Here is a 22,000-nt window from a genome sequence, read left to right on the forward strand (position 1 = left end):
TGGGTTGGTATAGGTTAGAGTGAAATAGTAACACATCCCAAAGTAATTTGGGCAGAGAATAAAAAATATATTTACAGCCCCACCCCTACCCCCTCTACCCTCCCGAGGAGCTGGGGGAAGGTACAGAAGTGTTGGACTTCCTTACCTGGACTGGTGTTGATGTCACAAACATTGGGACTGGCGGTTTGATGTGCTGAGCCCTCTATCATGGGACTTGCCCTTGTGGGGCTCGTTACTGAAAAGGAGAGGCTAAACTTGCATATAATTGTGCCTAAGAGTCTCCCCCTGAGTACCTCTTTGTTGCTCAGATGTGGCCCTCTCTTTCTCTAACTGAGCCATCTCGACAGGTGAACTCGCTGCCCTCCCCTGTACGTGGGACCTGACTCCCAGAGTTGTAAATCTCCCTGGCAATGCAGAATATGACTCCCGGGGATGAATCTGGACCTGGCATCGTGGGACTGAGAGTATCTTCTTGACCAAAAAGGGGGATGCAAAATGAGACGAAATACTTTCAGTGGCTGAGAGATTTCAAGTGGAGTCGAGAGGTCACTCTGGTGGACATTCTTATGCACTATATGGATAACACCTCTTAGGTTTTAATGTATTGGAATAGCTAGAAGTAAATACCTGAAACTACCGAACTCCAACCCAGTAGTCTGGACTCCTGAAGACGATTGTATAATAATGTAGATTACAAGTGGTGACAGTGTGATTGTGAAGGGAGTGGATTACACTCCCTTTGTCTAGTGTGGATGGATGGGTAGAAAAGTGGGGACAAAAACTAAATGACAGATAGGGTGGGATGGGGGGGATGGTTTGGGTGTTCTTTTTTTTTACTTTTATTTTTTATTCTTATTCTGATTCTTTCTGATGTAAGGAAAATGTTCAGAAATAGATTGTGGTGATGAATGCATAACTATATGATGGTACTGTGAACAGTTGATTGTATACCATGGATGATTGTATGGTATGTGAATGTATTTCAATAAAGCTGAATTAAAAAAAAATGTTATGGGTTACAGTTCCACAGCCTCAGTTCTTTCCCTATTAAGCAATATAAGTTATATACAGAAAGGTGAAGACTTTCAAAGCACAATTCAACGAGTAGCTACAAAGCAAATTTCAAACGGTGTTATTGGTTAGAATTCTACCATGTTATTTACCCCCTTCCAGCTATTCCAACATCCCAGCATCTACAAATATATATTTATATTTATATGTATTTTAATTTTTATATTTATATTTTCAGTATTGATAGACCTTTGTTTAATCTTACCTTGTTTGTTGCTACCCCTTCCTCTCACTTAATCTCTTTCTCCATCTTCAGGGGTGTCTAGGCAGTGAGCACCGTAACTTGTTCATATTGAAAGGGTGTACTGATAGTATGGGGAAGGGGGCTGCATCTGATCGTTGATCTTAAAGACACTATTGCCTCTGGGTTTTAGGACTTGTCTGGCATAGGAACACTCTGGTGAATTTATGTTTCTGAGAAATAAAACTTAGCAAGTGAATCTTTTATAGAACCTCAGGTAGGCATCTAGGTATTTGAGAACTACTTTTGGTAAGGGCATGGCATGTTGTGGCCATTTATGATGTCTAGCTGGAGCTTGCATAAGAGAAAACTCCAGGATATCCTCTCGACTCTATTTGGGATCTCTCAGCCACTGTGACCTTAGCTTGTTACCTTTCCTTTTTCCCACTTTTGGTCAAGTAGGCATTTTCAATCCCTCACTGCCAGGACCAGGCTCATTCCTGGGCATCATGTCCCATGTTGCCAGGGAGATTCATTCCCCTGTGAATCATGTCCCTCGTGCGAGGGAGGTTAATGAATTTATTTGCCGAATTGAGCGTAGAGAGAGAAAGGCCACATCTGAGCAACAAAAGAGGTTCCCTGGAGGTGCCTCTTAGGCATTATTATAGGAGGGTTCAGCCTCCCATTTACAACCCTAAGTTTCATAAGACCAAGCCTCAAGTCAAGGGCTTGATTTATTAAGTAGTGGTTCCTAATTTCACTTGATATGTATTCTATCCCAACATAAGTGATCAGTTTCTTACATTATCTTCACTTACTTCTACAATCATCATCACTCTCAACTTTAAACAATTATCATGACATAATACATCCCAGAGCTCTTATCATCTGCTAATTATTCATCCCAAGTATTAGTGTAGTGTCGATAAGATATTCCCATTAAACACAGTCTTTAATTTGTAGTGGGTAGTTTTACCATACCACTCTGTTGTTAACCCTCTGCAGCAGTGTCATACCTTATAAGTATATCATGCTAACACTTATTTAGGTTTATGTAGCTATTCTGTGGGTTACGTGCCTTTAAACAACCATTTACAAACACATTCACCTTTGCATGCATCACTGATACTTATAATCCCATTAACAAACCATAGTCACACCTGACCGTTCCCATGCTAAGTTCACCCTCATTATCATATCTGTACATATTTGATTATCATTCCCCCTTCACTAGCTTCTGACCAGTGCTAGAACCACTGTATTCTACATTATACGACACTTATTTTACAGTTTTCACGAAGTTCATGTTAATGGTAACGTACAATTTCTCTCCTTATGTATCTGGCTTATTTCATGTAGCATTATGTCTTGAAGTTCACCCATGTTGTCATATGTTTCATGACCTCGTTCCTTCTTACTGCTGCATAGTATTCCATCATAAGTATATATCACATTTTGTTTATCTACTCATCTGTTGAAGGACATTTGGATTGTTTCCATCTCTTGGTAATTGTGAACTATGCCACCATGAACATTGGTGTATAAATACCTGTTCATGTCACTGCTTTCAGATCTTCTGGGTATATAACAAGAAGTGAAATGGCTGGATCATAGGGTGTTCTAGTTTGCTAATGGGGCCAGAATGCGAAACACCAGAAATGGATTGGCTTTTATAAAAAGGGGTTTATTTGGTTACACAGTCTTAAGGCCATAAAGTGTCCAGGGTAACACATCAACAATCGGGTACCTTCACTGGAGGATGGCCAATGGTGTACGGAACACCTCTGTTAGCTGGGAAGGCACGTGGCTGGCATCTGCTCCAGAGTTTTGGTTTCAAAATGGCTTTTTCCCAGGATGTTCCTCTCTAGGCTGCAGTTCCTCAAAAATGTCACTCTTAGTTGCACTTGGGGTATTTGTCCTCTCAGCTTCTCTGGAGCAAGAGTCTGCTTTCAATGGCTGTTTTCAAACTATCTCTCGTCTGCAGCTCCTGTGCGTTCTTCAAAGTGTCCCTCTTGGCTGTAGCTCCTCTTGAAAACATCACTCACAGCTTCCCTGAGTTCCTTCTGTTTGTCAGCTCATTTATATGGCTCCACTGATAAAGGCCCACCCTGTATGGGTGGGGCCACGCCTCCATGGAAATATCTCATCAGAGTTATCACCTATAGTTGGGTGGGGCACATTTCCATGCAAACAACCTAATCCAAACGTTCCAACTTAATTCCCAGTAATATGTCTGCCCCACAAGATTGCATCAAAGAATATGGCTTTTTTGGGGGGACATAATACATCCAAACCAGCACAACTGCCTTCTCGCCTTTATGGTGCCCTCTGAGTAGTCAGTACTTAGTCTTATGTTGTTTCCCTTGTATGTGATGAATTGCTTTTCCCTTTCCACTTTCGGAAGTGTCTGCTTCTCTTCAGCATTTGAAAATCTGATCAGAATATGTCTCCAAGTGGGTTTATTTGGATTTATCATATTTGATGTTTGTTGGGTATCTTTAATTTGCATATTTATGTCATTTAGAAAGGTTGGGAAGTTTTCCACAACAATGTCTTCAAATACTCTTCCTAGTCCTTTACTCTTCACCTTCTGGAGCATCAGTGATTCTTATATTTGTGCACTTCAAGATGTCCATCATTTCCCTGAGATCCATTTCAAAGTTTTTGATTTTTTTCACCAGTCATTCTTTTGTGCTTTCACTTTCCGTCACCCTATCTTCGAGGTCACTAATTTGTTCCTCTGCCTCTTCAAATCTGGTGTTATGTATCACAAGAATATTTTTAGTTTGATCAGCTTTATCTTTTATTTCCATAAGATCTGCTGTTTTTTATTTTCTCTTGCAAATTCTTCTTTATGCTCTTCTAGGGTCTTCTTCATGCCCTTTATATCCTGAGCCATAATATTGATGTTTGTGTGTACTTCTTTGATTAATTGCTCCAAGTTCTGTGTCTCTTCTGGTTTTTTAATTTGGACATTTTGGTTATCCATATCTTCTGGTTTCTTCATATGCTTTATAATTTTCTGTTGTTTTTGGCCTCTTGGTGTTTGCTTATCTTGATCGGGTTCTTTTAGGATATGCAGGATTATTTGAAAATTTATCTGTAATTTGGCAGAGCTACAGCTTGATGGAGTGCACTTTCCCTGACCTACCAACAGATGGCACTCCTGAGCCACCTGTAACCCTCAAATCAGTTCTCCCCAACTTTGTCTGTGCACCAAGTGGAGGTCTGAACCATGTGGAAGTCCAGTCAATGCACTAATTTTCCAGGGACTGCCAGCCCTGTGGGTGTGAGGCGTGTCTTGTGCAGTTGGCAGGAAATCCGCTCCAGGACGCAGTGGTCCTGGCTGTTCCTGGGGCTGCAGGTGGAGTACTCTTGGGCTGAAGAGCTTCATGTCTCACCTTCCAGCTCAGATGCCCCACAGTCTCTGTTTGCCGTGCACGCACGAGTCCCTGGGATTGGGGGAGGGCTCCTGGCACTTACCTGTGGCAGTCTTGCCTCTAGGTTGTGCACACTGCAGGCTTCCATGGATGAAGAGTGGACACTGTTACAAGCCCACCAAATCCCAAATTCCCTCATGCAAACTCTCAGCCACAGGGCTGTGAAGTGTTGTCTCCCAGCCAATAGCAAAGATAGCTACAGGGGGTGTGGAAAGCTGCCCGCTTCTGCGCCCATCTGCCTGCCCCAATTGCCAGTCCCTGGCTCAGGGGCTCTTGGCCATGGGTCTGGAAGGGTTATCACCCAAGCCAAGTACTGAGGAGGGTGCCTGGGGCATGGAAGGCTGCTCCTCTCCATGCTTGTCCACCAGCTCTAACCACCCGTTCCCCAGCAGCGTTCCAGGCTGAACACTCACTCATTTTAAATGCAGTCTCTTGGTTTCTCCAAGTACACACTTCCTATGGGTGTAGAAATCCCTGCCCAGCCAGTGGAACCCTGGAACTGCTGTGGAGCACTTTTTGTTCTTTATCTAGTGTTTTACACAGAAGAGAATTTTGCTCTGTCTGTCCTAATCCGCCATCTTCCTGGAAGTCCCCTAGAACATTTATTTTTGTCTGTAATTTTTTAAATATGTGGGCTTGAGTGTGTGTGTGTGTGTATACTTGAAATTTATTCACCAATATCTTTATCTGTCTTTATTAGGTGAGATAATCTTAAATTGTGAAATCTCATATACCATAGACGTTAATGTTTTAACTTTTACAAAACATTAAGAAATGTTCAATTTTATTGAAAAGGTCACAGCTGTTGTATCGTCTGCCTTCTTTATGTTAGACAGTCTTATTACTACCTGGTTCTAATCCCTTTTCCACCCCATAGTGGATGACTTTATATATATCACTTAACTTCCCTGTTTCTTAGTGGTTTTTCCTGTAAAATGGGGATGACAGAATACCTCATGGGTTGTGGTAATTCATTACCATACTTGAAATGTGCTTAGACTGGTACCTGTTACATGGTATGTTCTCAGTAAAGTATTAGATGCTGTTATTATTTTTTCATTTTAATTAACAGGATACAAATGGCTCTTTCTAAGAGCATGTATCATAAACTGGAGATTGTGAAATAGAGCCAATTTTTTTCCCCATCTCCATAGTTTCTGTCAACCTTGGAAGTGGCAGGAAAGCATTAATTGTTGATTAATTGATTCTAAGTTTTTATCCAATAGTTAATTTAATATAAATATAATATTTTATTTACTACTTAGGTTGCCAAAGCTTCTTTTCAAAGGAACAATGATGCTTTGGATGCTGCTTTGTTCTACCTTTCAATGAAGAAAAAAGCAGTGGTGTGGGGTTTGTTTAGGTAAGTTGAATTAACATTTAACATGATTTAATGGAATGAAGATTATGCTGAGAATCAGAAACCTAATGCTTTTGAAACTAATTAGGTGTTTGAGCTCGTTCAAATCAGCTTTGTGCTTTGTGCCTTGATTCCTTTGTGCAAAAATTGAGCAAAATATCTTTCCAACTTAGCTTAAAGGGTAGTATGTTGTTAAAAAAAAAAAAAGATTAGTGAAAGCACTCTGGAAAGTAAAAATGTGCTTGTCTCCTATTTGATATACATAAGGCATTGTTAGCTTTCCTTATTAGAAGGAGTGAAGAGAAGTTTTATATCACGTATCTATCATTGTAGCATTGTGCTTCTTTTAGATGGAGGTTTGAGTTCTTTTATTCTTTTATTTTCACACTTTAAGGATTCACGAGATTTTAAATTTAGTTTAACCACTGATATTTGTGCTCTGGTTCCCAGGTCACAGCATGATGAAAAAATGACAGCATTTTTCAGCCACAATTTCCATGAAGATAGGTGGCGTAAAGCTGCTTTGAAAAATGCTTTTTCTTTACTTGGAAAACAACGCTTTGAACAATCGGCTGCTTTTTTCTTGTTAGCTGATTCATTGAAAGATGCCATAGAGGTATAAATAAGAAAGCATGCTATGAAATACTTCTAAGAGACTGAAAAACCCGAAAAGATTATAGAGGAGATTGTCACTTTTTGTCTTAGTTTGTAATAACTACAGAGAATTAACAATAGAGGTTGCTGAATTTAAGCAATGGCATTGTAGTGAATGAACTTATAAATAAATTCAAGGGAGAAATAGAAATGAAAAATTCTGTATAGGGTATATTGCATTTCAAGATAATCTATAAAATGTATGAAATAATTGGTAGAAAATGGTTTATGAATGACTTCTTGGCCTTCTCATGATTCTGAACTGTTTAAGGCCCCTGATCCTCTGCAGAAAGGAAAATACCTTACACTCTTTTTCTTCTAAATGAAATACATCATAAAGATTTGCCACTGTTTTTTAACTTAGTTAAATATAATAGAAAATGAATATGAGGAGGCAGAACATTGCGTTTTTTTATGTAGACTCCTGGCAGCTAATTATTACAGTAACTGAAAATATTTCTGTTTATTTATGATGTCCTTCATTTAGTATACCTACTTTTATTATGAGCAGTCTGCACAGGGGAACGAAAAACAGGGTCAGCAGTAATACATGATTGAAAAAATAAGAAATGTCCAACAAAGTGAAAGTGCTTTCAGTTTAGAAGTAGTCACGTTTTCAAAATTATCTAAGGCATTTGATTTTTTAAAACAACAAATCCTTATAATTTTGCAATGGGGAGTAGTCTAGAAGATACCCAAGTGAAGGAGAGAAATGTTGATTGATTGAGAGACCCTCATATTGCCTGAATTACCTCACATTCTCAAGATCACTAGTTATATTAAAAGATGACTTCCCAGAGAGGAGTAGAATACATGGCTTTATTTCTTAAAATGTGTATCTATTTGCTATGTAAATGGAAGTTCATTTTAAAATAGTAATAGTTATATTGATATGGAAATATATTTGGAAATTAAGGGGAACTGATTTATAGACTCAAATGTCATAAGTGATATTTGATTTGAAACTATTACTATTAATTAAATTGACCTAAGTCTTACACTTATTTTATAAGTGATCTTTTTCGTATAGAAGCTACTCAGTTCGACTCTTCTATTCCTTAATAGCTTCTCAAACAATCATTTAACTGCCCTTTACTGTCTCAACCCCCAGCCATGAGGATAGAAATGGTATATAATTTCAGGATATCTGTGGGATATTTCTTCTTTGTAAATAGTTATCATTAAATAAATATTTCTAAATATTTAAATTTATAGGTATGTCTTGAAAAAATGGAAGATATTCAGCTAGCCATGGTTATTGCCCGTTTATATGAATCTGAATTTGAGACCTCATCCACTTATATATCCATTCTAAATCAGAAGATTTTGGGTTGCCAAAAGGATGGTTCAGGATTCAATTGCCAAAGATTGCATCCTGATCCTTTCCTGCGTAGTCTGGCTTATTGGGTAATGAAAGATTATGCTCGAGCTTTGGATACATTACTGGAACAAACACCAAAGGAGGATGATGAACTTCAAGGTAGGAAATTTTGTTGGGTTTCTCTCTTTCTTTTTTAAGAAAGACAGTTTTCACCCAAACTAATGTTCATTTAGATAAAAAAAAAACAATGTATTAGTCATTACCAGATTTAATTTTCAGCTTACAGAAAATTTTATCTCGATTTCTTGTGTGGTTAAGGATTAGTCATTCACTTAACAACTTGTAACTAAATCTAGCATTTTGCTATCATTATTTAAGTAGAACTAAGAGCTCTTACAAATATTTTTACTTCCACAGTTATATACCAAGATATGTAAGATAGGATTATCATATTATTTTAATTTCATATAGAGCTGAAGCATACAGATTGTTTGCCATGTTATATAGCTCTTTCCACATGATCATATAGCCAATTTCTTAAACAGTAGGAATTTTGACTATTGCACATATTGGGTTAGTGCATGGGCCTGGAAAAACTATCCTTATCTGGTAAATTTCTTCTTCTTAAGTATCCCAAATAGTTTATACTTTTTAAAACATTTGAAGGATACTTGTCAATATTGTTTACAGTAAAAAAGTGGAACATTCTAAGTATTCGTCAATAGAACAGTTAAATAAATTATAATAAATCCATACTATAGAAATAGTGTGCCATTTAAAAATGAGGTAGATTGTGTGATAATATGTGTTGTATTACTAAGTAAAGAAAAGCAAGATGCAGAACAGTGTGATTTTTGTTGTCTTACATATGTGTAAAACACACACACATACACATACACACATACAAACGTGCACACACTCTCCCTCTATTTCTCTTTATTGTTTCCTGGAAGGAATCACAAGAAACTAAATACTGGTCACTTGTTACTTTTGGGAACAAGAGTGGGGAAATGTAAATTGTTACTTTTCATTTTGTATTTTGTAGTTTTAATTTTCTGGTCTTGAGTTTTTCTTCTTACACTTACCTTATTATTTTTAAATGTTAAAAGGAGTTATGTGGATAAGGAGATGTGGATAAGAAAATTAGGACCCAGTTTTTACTTTTTTCTTTACAAAGAAGAAATATAATATTTTAATACACATTAAACTTTTAAAGGAAAGAAAATAAAAGAGAATATCAAGTATCTGAGCTACTCAGGTAATTTTAATAAGATGTGCATATTTTTCTAGAAGGAAGTTTCTATTTATTTTCTAATTCTTTCAGGGTTATGTTTTTAAAAGTTCTTATTATCGAAAATCTCAAACATACACAAAAGAGTATAATATAGTGAAAGTTTGTGAATCCATCACCCAGCTTCTGTAGTTACCAAATCATAAATCAATTTTGTTTCATATATTCTCCCATCCATTCCATACCCTCCCATTTTCAATATAGATTTATTTTGAAGGAAATTCTAGGCATATCATTTCATCTATAAGTATTTCAGTGTTTATCTCTAAAATATAAGGACTCTTTAAAAAACTGTTGTAGTAGCATATCACACCTAAAAACATTTAAAAACTTTATTAGTAATCATCAAATATATAGTAAGTGTCCAGATTTCCCTGGTTGTTTTAGAAAGTTTTTTTTACAGTGATTTGTTTGAATCAAGATCCAAATAAGGTCTATATATTGTGATTGTTTGAGGAGTCTCTTGTATCTGCTTTAATCCATAGGGTCCTGTCCCTTTTCTCCCCCTTGCAATTTGTTTGTTGAAGTCAGGTTGTTTATCCTGTAGTTTCCCACATTTTGGATTTTGCTCATTGAGTCCCTGTGGGGTCATTTAGCATGTTCCTCTTTCCTGTGTTGTCTGTATTTCCTATAAAGTAGTAATTAAGATTCTAGAGGCTTTTATCTGATTTTTTGGCAGAAATACTTCATAGGTGGTGTGGTGTATTTCTATCAGGGACTTGTAATGTTGGATTGTCTTGCTTTTTGTGATATTAACAGCCATCGATGATCATTGTCTAGATCCTTTATTTCATTACTGTTTGTAAAATGATGATATTCTAGTTATATTGTTCTATCCTTCTTTGGTGAAATAGAATACTTCTCTAGAGCAAAGTATTCCTTGGCAACTGTTTGATAACCCTGAGGTACAGCAGTATGTATAGTAGAGGGTACATAAATGCTTGATTCTTTGTCTTAACCAGTTTTCAAAATCATTGTTGGTTCCCTAGCATCCTACATAGGTGACAAAATAATGTTTTTTTCTTTCTTTTTTTTTTTTTTTTGTAAAGGTAATGTTGAATTCACAGACTCAGATGGTGATTTAATCCATTGCAGTTTATTTTTATGTATGCTCTGATTGTCCCATCTTTAGTCTCTTCAAGTCAGTTCCAGAATTTTCTTGACATTATTCCTGTAGTCCTTGGTAGTTTCATTTCTTGCTTGGTAACATATTTCAGGATCATCTTGTACATGTCCTACTCCAGACCTGGAATTGGCCATTTCTCCAAAGAATCTTGGTTCTGTTTAGTGGAAAAATAATATTTAGGGATCACAGCCTGGGCACAGGGATCCTCACTGATACTGAGCTAGTCATCATTGTTAGGCCTTTTCAGTGGAATGAACTAGGAAATGTTTTGGTTTTTTTTTTCACCTGAGAGAATATATGTTATGAATTCATACTGAAATTTCTAATTCAAATATAAATTATAGAGTTCTTATTTCTTAGATTTCAAATATATATTTTATAAAAAGCTTGAATTTTCAATGCATTAACATGATTAGTTACTTTATATGCATATAATAGTTTCAGAATAATAACACAAATATTATTCATAACGATATGGTTATACAAATAGATTAAACATTTTTTGCCATTCTTTTTGTTTTTATGATATATCCCACTAAGGATATACAGTCAAATTACTTGTTTTAAAGTTACTATTCATAGTTCATCTCTGTGCAGTTGTACTACCAACTTGATATACAATTAGGTTCATTTGTTTAATTTTGCTTTTGCTTTTTGGGAATTGCTTTTTAAAATTTGATTTTATTTTATAACTATATAAAGTGTTGACGTGGTTTTGAAATCTTTGAAATCCAGTTTATAAAACCAAGATATTTTTTCAGAGAAATCTGGTTTCCTTCCCTGTCCTCCTTTACTTAGTTTCCCCACTCCCTTTTTAGGGAACCAACTAAAAAAAATAGTTTTTACTTTTCCTTCTATTTAAAAATATAAATGTGTGTACATGTATGTGTATATGTGGGTTAGTATCCCTTCTTCCCTTTCCTAAATTAAAGGTAGTATACTATACACACTTTTCTACATCTTCTTTTACTTAACAATATTTCCTGCACATCACTCCATAGCAACACATATATAGGGAGATTCTTTTTTTTTTTTTTTTTTTTTTTTACAGCTACATCACTCTACACTTTGTGAATTTGCCATAGTTTAACCTTTCCCAGGTTAATATCTAAGTATCTTTTATTTTTAAGGAAATGCTGACATACTCTATTTTGTTGAAATATAAGTACAAATTACTATAATACCTTGTGATTTATCTGTTTGATTTTTATAGTTATCATCAAATCTTGTAACCCAGTGGTGTTTAGTTTTTACAACTATCTTCGAACTCATCCTTTGGTTATTCGAAGAAACCTTGCCTCCCCTGAAGGAACTTTGGCAACATTAAGTCTCAAAACTGAGAAAAACTTCGTTGATAAAATTAACCTCATAGAAAGAAAATTATTCTTTACTACTGCAAATGCTCATTTTAAAGTTGGATGCCCTGTTTTAGCCTTGGAGGTACTCTCCAAAATCCCAAAAGTAACCAAAATATCTGCCTTACCTATAAAAAAAGGTCAGCCTGATTTCGTTTCTGAAAAGAAAGGTGATGTACCTTTAGAACCAAAATCTCAGACTAATGGCGGTGGAAGTTCCAGTATTGATTGGTCAAATGTAACTTCATCACAGTTTGATTGGAGCCAACCAATATTAAAAGTTGATGAGGAACCTCTTAATCTTGATTGGGGTGAAGAGCATGATAGTGCCTTAAAAGAAGAGGAGGAAGATGGTGTTGGTTTAGTAATGAAAAGTCCAGATGTCAAGGAAAAGGATATACAAGAAGATCAGAAAACCCTAGACCCTAGTATGTTATCTACTCCTCAGGAAGAGGACTGTGTTGAAGGTGACACTGAAGTCGATGTAATTGCTGAACAATTAAAATTCAGAGCTTGTTTAAAGATCCTCATGACTGAACTAAGAACATTGGCTACAGGTTATGAAGTAGATGGAGGAAAACTCAGATTTCAGCTCTATAACTGGCTTGAAAAGGAAATTGCTGCCTTGCATGAAATCTGTAATCATGAATCAGTTATTAAAGAGTATTCCAATAAAACATATTCTGAGGTAGAGAGTGATCTTCTGGATCAGGAAGTAATGGTGGACAAACCAGATATTGGTTCCTATGTACGCCACCAAATAGAAAGAAGACGATTGCAGGCTAAACGAGAGCATGCTGAAAGACGGAAGTCATGGTTGCAGAAAAACCAAGATCTCCTAAGAGTGTTTCTTAGTTACTGTAGTCTTCATGGGGCCCAAGGTGGTGGTCTGGCCTCAGTAAGGATGGAACTCAAATTTTTACTACAAGAATCACAGCAGGTATGAATGTCATTTTTTAAATTTTCAATCTTGGTTATTTTAATAATTTCAGTAGCTCTTCTAGTTATAGCTATCAAGCTCTTTTTACTGGTTAATCTAAATATTATGTTCAGCTCCACTATTCATGGGAGGCATTTATTTGCATTCTCTGGGTCTTTTTAGTCTAGTTTGGGAATTAGGAGTAGGCATAAAAGCTTGATAGCACAGCTGTCATACCCTGGTACATACTTGGTGCTCAGTAAATTTTTGTGGAATTAATGAATAAGTGAGCATATTGCTTTTTATTCAAATACTTATCACCAGTATTTTATCATATAACTATTGATTGCTTTTTCTCCTTTTTATTTACTTCGGAAAAAAAAAATAATTCACTATCACCCACAGGAAACTACAGTAAAGCAGCTCCAGTCGCCACTACCATTGCCTACCACCCTACCTCTGCTTTCAGCAAGTATTGCTTCAACAAAAACAGTCATAGCTAATCCTGTATTGTACCTAAATAATCACATCCATGATATACTTTACACTATTGTTCAGATGAAAACTCCACCTCATCCCAGTATTGAAGATGTGAAGGTAAAGTAAAGTTTATGATTATTTGATACTGTGCACACTGAGAAAGTAAATATATTATATTTGTCTTCCAGTTCAAACTTAGAAGAAATATCTTAAGGTGCTTTTATTAGTTTCATGAATGATTAGTTCAAGATTATTTGTCCAATAAATGTAACTTAACAGTAAGCATTCATCTTACTTTTGGAAAAGTTATTGTCTCCCTTTAAGGCAGGCAAATATGCTCTTGGTAATAAAACTAACTTTCTACACACCAGCTTTGCCAAGACATTGTGAAAATATAAGTTGGGGGCTACATGGGAGAGAACCATGAGTGATCAGAAATGGTCCCAGAGAAAGTATCTTTGTTACTATTTCCCTGGTAATAGGGAATAAACACATTAACTGATCATTATGGTCAGTCAGAGTTTTGTCAGAGTTACTACCCAAAACTAAACCTTATACCCTGCACTGAAAACTTAAAAACTGATGCATTACTGCTTGTCAGGATCTGGGGAATTGATTGGATCTCCACTGGGCTAGCCATTGCTCTAGCCATTGCTTACCACTAGCTAATGTCATCTCAGTTCCCCAACATTTTTACTGTTTATTTCGTTTGTTTGATGAAAGATGTATTCAAGCTCTGGTAGTAAGTTCTTCTGAAATTCTCAAGATTTACTGGTCACATTAATTTATTAGAGACTCCAGTCTTATAGCATCAATTAATTTATATCGTCATTTTAGCAGAGATCACTTAAATTATTTGTTAAATGAATGAGAACATGTAGAAAGTCATTATATATATATTTTGTGAATTAGAATTTATATATATATATATATATATATATATATATATTTTTTTTTTTTTTTTCTAAATATATCTCTCCAGTTCCTAGAAATGTGGCTTTCAAAGAGTAATTTGGATAAGGCTTTCAAAGAGTATGAAACTACTTCTAAGGTGTCTTCAAATTTTAAACTTTTCTTATTCTAAAAATGTTGATTCAATATGGTGTTTTAGGATGTAGTTTTTATAACCTATGGATAATTCTTAAACTTTCTAAATTTAAAATTCTAAGATTGTGTCCTACTCATGAGTGTCAAGCAAATTACTTGCTTAATGGAAAATCAGCCGTTTTACACAGTGATTGATATATTTTACTAAACAGATTTAATTAATTCTTATTGATATAATCGAGTATTTTCATCAAGAGGCATTTCCTAAGGCAAGCTTAAATAAAAGCTCTGGAAATTCTATACTTATTTTGGTCCTGCTATTTTTGAAATATTACTGCTTAACCTCATCTTGAGTAGGCGAGGACAGGTATGTCTGAATCAGTCAGCTTTGTTGCAGGCATGTATATAAAGGTGAGTGTCATTTTAGAAGTTTTAAAACAGTTAGTAGTCTCAATAGGATCCAGTTTTATTTATGATATTGCTAGTTTCCTGGATATTTTCTAAGTTTAAGATATGGTTGTATAAAAATGTTAGTACAAATTGTAATTCTGGCTGTTTTGGTTTTAGGTGCACACACTTCATTCACTAGCAGCATCTCTTTCTGCATCAATTTACCAAGCATTATGTGACAGTCATAGCTACAGGTAAAATAAAATAAAATAAAATAAAATGAACTTCCCCAAATAGTATTAATCCAGCAAAAATATCAAACTGTTTTGGAGTTATATTAAAGTTCTATTTCTTAGTGGCTGAAAAATCCCCAAATAGGACAAAAATGTATACTTTAATAGATGAGAGACAATCAGAAATAAAATAATTATTTGTTTAGTTTAATTGTTTTACCTAGTAACAACAGAGAAATACAGAAAATGACAAATAGTAAATGGAAATTAACATCATCTCTCTCTTTTTTGTCCTCAAGAAAAGAGGAGTTCACTATCCAAAATAATGTATAATATTAAATTTTCTAATTTTTTCTTCTTAAGAATTATTTCTTTTAGCATTGGATTAGCTTCTATATATTTAACTGGTTTTCAGCTGAAAGAGGAAATACTTTCAAAAACTGAAAAAGTACATTCCTAAAATTGAATTATTTTATAAGAGTCTTCAGAAGAGTGACGTCAGTTAAAAATGATGGTTTGGGTTTTTCTAAAATGTAAAATTGCTTTTATCAGGTGTACATTTTGCCTTTTAATGACTAGGGGCATGTAAGTACTAAGAGTCACTTGGAAAGATGACCCAGATTTAAATGTATTATATTAATAGATGAAAAGTTTATAATATAAGTAGATTCACATTAAATCTGTATTAAACATGTATAGATTTTTTTTCTTATAAATTTAACAGCCTATTGTTAAATATTGTGGGAATATTTGATATTGCTTGAAGAATTAATTCTCTCAAAATGGCCTGTACTCTGATTTTAACCTAATTAGGCTATGTCTAAAAAATTCTAAAGATTTGAAAATGTGAATAAAGAAAAAACAAAGTTGATTCTATCAACTGTGGTCATCTTAATGACCAAAGGCAACTTGCTGTTTGATATCAGTCACTGATTTAAAAAGTGCCAGTTGAGAATCAAATATATATATATTTAATGTGTTTTCCCTTAGGCCTTGATAGATTCTCAGCAAGTTATCTTTACTTTCACCTTTTGTGGTTTCCCAGGCTCCAAAAAAGGTAGCCATTATTGAGAGGGAAATGAATATTTAGAGACATTAGGTTATAGAATTATTTATTTCTAAATTATGATTCTCTGAAGGACTTGTCAGTTTTACTTAGGGTTAAGTTTGTGCAACTTTGCAGAGCTAAAAATGCAAAAAAACAATATTCTGAAACTTCCATCTAATATGTGCTAGTGCCAACAGTAGTCTCATCTCAGGCTTTTTATAAATAATAAAGGGGTGTGTGTACAAAACTGAAAAGATTTTAAAGTATTAAGTGGTATTTGGAAAAGATTTTAAAAGACTAAACGTGGCAAACATAGTAAAAGTTATATCATCTTGGCATTTTGTTTTTAAAAACTCTCAAACTTAGTTCAGGAACTTTCTAAAATAAATTCTTGCTGGAACAACGAATTCAGTTTTAAGAACATTTTTATTATTATCACGTAAAATAAAAGATATGTAGAAAGTGTAGTTGTTTATTACTTCTGTTAGGACAATAAATAACTGAACCTATTTGTTTTAGTAGTCAAATAGAAGGAAATCAGTTTACAGGAATGGCTTATCAAGGACTTCTTTTAAGTGATCGTCGAAGACTAAGGACGGAAAGCATTGAGGAACATGCAACACCAAATTCATCTCCAGCTCAATGGCCTGGTGAGAATTTAAGTGTTTGTTTATTTGTTTTAATTTTTTTAAAAAATTTTACCTTCTATTTGGCAATTCCTTTTTTAAAAAACTACTAATGTCCTGAAAGTTGCTCTTTGCAGACTTGGAGGATTTTTGTTTGTTTGTTTTGATGATGTCTTCTGCTATGGAATATGAATTCTTAAGAATGCTAATCTTGTCTGAAGACTCAGAAAGCTAAGTCTTCAAAAACCAGCTGTGTTGACCAGCATTAAAAAGGAAGGCCTTAACATCCTTTTTATGGGTGGGCACATCATCTTCCTATCCTTAGAAATTCTGAATTAGAGTCTTAAAGAGAGCTATCACAGACTGAGAGAAAACACAATTATTCCAAGAGTGTAACTTTATATATTAGGATGTGACTATTTATGGCACATAAGCCATGCTCTCTGCCATCCCTCTCATTCTCTAGTTAGCTATCTTTCTTGTTTTCTACATCACGTATTTCAAATCTTCTCCATGCTCCTTAATACCTTTTCCTGCTCTGCCATGTCAGTTCATTTTTCTTCTAATTGCTTTATAACTCTGAGCTAAAAGTTTAAATCTTAATGAAGTTTGCCAATAATGGCTGCAGAAAGGATTTCAAATGTGTAACTAAAATTGATTTTGCTAGAAATATATCTTTTTTTAACTTATTTTGAAATAATTCAGACTTACAAAAAAGTTGCAAAAATAGTACAAAGAATTTTTGTATGCCTTTCACCCAGATTTCCCGAAGGTTAACATTTTACCATACTTGCTGTATCATTCATTCCTTCCCTCTTTCTCACTCACTTACTATGTATGTATAAGGTGGATGTATGTAATTTTTTTCTGAAAACAAGTTGGGGAGTAAGTTGTGACATAATGTCCCTTTACATCTAAATACTTTAGTGTGTATTTCCTAAAAATAAACATTTTCTTACATAACCACAGCCCAGTTTTCAAATTTAACATTTTAATATTAATAAAATAATACTATATAATCTACAGACATTCAGTTCCATCACTTGTCCCAGTAATGTCCTTTTTCTGGTCCATGTAACATTTAGTTGTAGTGCTTCTTTAGTCTCTTCTAATATGGAGTAATTCCTCATTCTTTCTTTGTCTTTCATGACCTTGACATTTTTTTTAAATTCAGCTTTATTGAGATGTATTCACATATCATACAGTCGTCTGTGGTATACAATCAGCTGTTCACATAGTTGTGCATTCATCACCCTAGTCTATTTTTTGAACATTTTCCATATACCAGAAAAAGTAAAAATAAGAATAAAAAATAAAAGAACACCCAAATCATCCCCACTTCACCCTATTTTTCATTTAATTTTTGTCCCCATTTTTCTACTCATCCATCCATATACTGGATAAAGGAAGTGTGATCCACTAGGCTTTCACAACACACTGTCACCCCTTGTAAGCTACATTGTTATACAATCGTCTTCAAGAGTCAAGGCTACTGGGTTGTAGTTTGATAGTTTCAGGTATTTACTTCTAGCTATTCCAATACATTAAAATGTAAAAAGGGTTATGTATATAGTGTGTAAGAGTGCCCACCAGAGTGACCTCTTGACTCCAGTTAGAATCTCTCAGCCACTGAAACTTCATTTCGTTTCATTTCACATCCTCCTTTTGGTAAAGAAGATGTTCTCAATCCCACAATATTGGGTCCAGATTCATCCTCGGAAGTCACATCCTGCTTTGCCAGGGAAATTTATACCCCTGGGAGTCAGGTCCCACGTAGTGGGGAGGGCAGTGAGTTCACCTGCCTTTTGGTTAGCTAGAGACAGAGGGCAACATCTGAGCAACAAAGAGGTACTCAGAGGAGACTCTTAGGTACAATTATAAGCAGGTTTAGCCTCTCCTTTGCAGTAACAAGCTTCATAGGGCAAACCCCAACATATAGGGTTCAGCATACCAAACTGTCAGTCCTCAATGTATGTGAGAACATCAGCAACAACCCAGGTGAGGAAATCCAACACTCACACATTTTTCCCCAGCTCCTCAGGGCATTCTGCATATATATTTTTATTCTCTGCCCAAATTACTTTGGGATGTATGACTTTGACATTTTTGAAGAGTACTAGCCAGCTATTTTTAGAATGCCCCTCAATTTGGGTTTTTCTGATGTTTTCTTAATATTAGATTCAGTTGTGTTTTTGGCAAGAATATCACAAAAGAGATGTTTTGCCCTTCTCGTTGCAAAATATCAAGAGGCACTAGGTGTCAGTTGGCCCCATTAATGGTACTGTTAACTTTGATTACTTGGTAAGGTGGTGTTCTAGTTTGCTAATGCTGCCAGAATGCAAAACACCAGAAATAGATTGGCTTTTATAAAAGGGGGTTTATTTGGTTACACAGTTACAGTCTTAAGACCTTAAAGTGTCCATCGACAAAGGGTACCTTCACTGGAGAAAGGCCATTGGCATCCGGAAAACCTCTCTTAGCTGGGGAGGCACATGGCTGGCATCTGCTTGCTTCCAGGTTATGTTTCAAAATGGCATTCTCCAAAATGTCTGCATCAGCTTCCAACAGCTGTCCTCAAAATGTCTGTCTCAACTATAGTTAGCTATGAGCGCCTTCTGTCTGAGCTTATATAGTGCTCCAGTAAACTAAACAAGGCCCATGCTGAATGGGCAGGGCTGTGCCTCCATGGAAATTATCCAATCAGAGTTGTCACCTACAGTTAGGTGGGTCACATCTCCATGGACACTGAACCAATAGGTTCCAACCCAATCTACACTAATACCTCCACAAGAATGCATTAAAGAATATGGCTTTTTCTGGGGGACATAATATACACAAACTGGCACAGGTGGTATCTTCCAAGTTTCTCCTTGGTAAAGTTATTATTTTTTCCTTTGTAATTTAATAAGTATCTTTTCAGGAGATAGTTTGAGGCTACGTAAAATATCATGCTTTTACCCACTAATTTTAACATCCATTGATTTCTGCCTGGGTGGTACTAATTCTGTAATTCCCTCTACTTATTAGTTGAAATTTTACTGTCAGGAAGAGCTTTCCCTTCACTCCTTTTCATTTATTTATAAACTCTTTTATTATATCATGGTAGACTAATGAATTCTAATGTTATGCTATAGGTTGTGATCTATTTCTGTCATTATTTTGTTGCTTAAATTATGGAAATACATGTTTCGCAAAATATAGTTACATATATTTTGGTAAAATTGCAAATTTGGATTTTTTTTCCAGTGTTTGTACTGATATCCTTGTGATATTATTTACCCTTTCAGGTGTGAGCTCACTTATTAATCTCTTGAGTTCGGCTCAAGATGAAGATCAACCAAAATTGAACATTTTGTTGTGCGAAGCTGTTGTTGCTGTTTACTTAAGTTTATTAATACATGCTCTTGCCACAAATTCCTCCAATGAATTGTTTCGACTTGCAGCCCACCCATTAAATAATAGAATGTGGGCTGCTGTTTTTGGAGGGGGTGTGAAACTTGTTGTGAAACCTCGAAGACAATCAGAAAATATATCAGGTGAGATAAGTTTGATATCAGTAATAAATTATTATGCAAATACAAATGATTTCCATTGTTAAAGTAAATGACATTTTTTAATGTTTTGAGAATTTCTATTTTGAAAATCTGTGGTGTTTGACGTATAATTGTTATTGTAAGGATAGTAAATAACTAAATCCATACCAGAATAAAAAATATACTAGTAATCAATTTGAACATGTTTGAGGAAGAGTAAGAGAGAAATAAAGGAAAAATAAAGGTAAGTGAAGAGACAGTGTTAATGGATGAAGTCATGGGGAAAAGAAAGTTCTTAATTAAAGAAAGAAGATGAGACTAAATCTTCAAAATCTTTACAGAACATACCAGCAGTTTACTTCAGATGACGTTTATGATCATTTTCAAGGTAGCTATTTCACATGGTTTCTTTTTTTAAAAAATTATATTGGATTTTTAAAAAAAAACTTTTTATTTTGAAATAATTTCAAACTTACAGGACAATTTCAAAAATAACACATACTCCATACAGAGAACTCCAACACACCTCCACCCCCCATACCCAGATCTCCCAATTTTAACATTTTGCCACCTTTATTATCTTTTTCTTTCTTCCTTCCTTCCTCCCTTCCTTCCTTCCTCCTTTCCTTCCTTCATTCCTTCCTTCCATCCCTGCATCCATTCCCCCATCCATCCACCTATCCATCCATTCATCTATCTTCTGAATATTTGAGAAATGGTTGCACATATCATATTCCTTGAACAAATAATACTTCCATGTACATTTTCTGCAAACAAGGAAAGTCACTTATGTAATCACCTTCAGTACAGTTATCAAGTTCAAGAAATTCAATGTTGATATAAAACTTACATTCTATATTCCAATTTTTTCTTTTGTCCCAAAAATGTCCTTTTGAGAGTTTTCTTCTCTATTCTTACATGCCATCCTAGTGTTATGTATTGCATTTAATTGTAATTATCTTTTTAGTTTCTTTTTCCTTTTTTTTTTAATTGTGGAAACATATACAACATAAATCTTCCCATTTTTTGCAACCCCTCTCAAGCTCAGTAGGATCAATCACATTCACAATGTTGCAGTACCCTCACTACCATCCATTACTGGAGCTTTCTTTTCACACCAAACAGAAACCCTACACTCATTTTGCATTAACTTCCATTCCCCTGCCCCCCTCCCCTGGTAAACTGAACTCTACTTTCTGTCTCTGAGTGCATATTTTCTGATTTTCTTTGTGGTTACTGTGGGGCTTAAATTTAACACCGCAGATCTGTAAAAATCTTGTTTGCTTTGATACCAACTTAACTTCAATACCATACATAAACTAGGCTCCTATAATCCTCTCTCCCCTCACCTCTATAAAGTTCTTGTCACAAATTACCTATTTATTTATAAAACCATTGATTTATCATTACATTTTATGCATTTACCTTTTAGAACCTGTAGGAAGGAAAAAGTGGAGTTACAAATAAAAAATATATTGGTTCTGGTATTTATATTTACCCATGTCATTCTCTTTAATAGAGATCTTTATTTCTTCATGCGACTTTAGTCAATTGTCTAGTGCCCTTTCCTTTCAACCCGTAAAACTCTTTAGCACTTCTTGTAGAGCTGGTCTCTTAGTGATGAAGTTCCTCAGCTTTTGTTTATCTGGGAATTTTTTAGTTCTTCCCTCATTTTTGAAAGGTACTTTTTTTTTTAAATGTTTAAAATTGAATTTATTATCATGCCTCGTACACTGGTCCTTCCTCAATGGAGGCATGTTGTTTCTGTCATTCCAGCTTAAAATTCCAGAGTCTTTTTTAAGTCTTTCTTTCTTGTTCCACATATACAGTCTCTAATTCCTCCATATCTTTTCTTGTAGTATTAATTTCCTTATGTTCCCACTTCTACCTTCCGGAGCGAGGCCAATGTTACCTTGTACTGAGAG

The 22,000-nt window shown here is 35.0% G+C and overlaps 1 protein-coding gene across 1 annotated transcript in view; it reads left to right on the forward strand.

Moving 5' to 3' along the window:
• The window catches only part of DMXL2 (Dmx like 2), a 251,856-nt gene that overhangs the window by 184,832 nt on the left and 45,024 nt on the right, over window positions 1-22,000 (forward strand). Inside the window, 8 exon segments of the mRNA XM_037833974.1 lie at window positions 5,958-6,055; window positions 6,503-6,668; window positions 7,922-8,186; window positions 11,658-12,739; window positions 13,124-13,315; window positions 14,813-14,889; window positions 16,436-16,566; window positions 19,830-20,078. Of these exon segments, the coding sequence (XP_037689902.1) occupies window positions 5,958-6,055; window positions 6,503-6,668; window positions 7,922-8,186; window positions 11,658-12,739; window positions 13,124-13,315; window positions 14,813-14,889; window positions 16,436-16,566; window positions 19,830-20,078 (2,260 nt within the window).

The sequence above is a fragment of the Choloepus didactylus genome, chromosome 4, assembly GCF_015220235.1.
Source record: "Choloepus didactylus isolate mChoDid1 chromosome 4, mChoDid1.pri, whole genome shotgun sequence".
Classification (NCBI taxonomy): domain Eukaryota; kingdom Metazoa; phylum Chordata; class Mammalia; order Pilosa; family Megalonychidae; genus Choloepus; species Choloepus didactylus.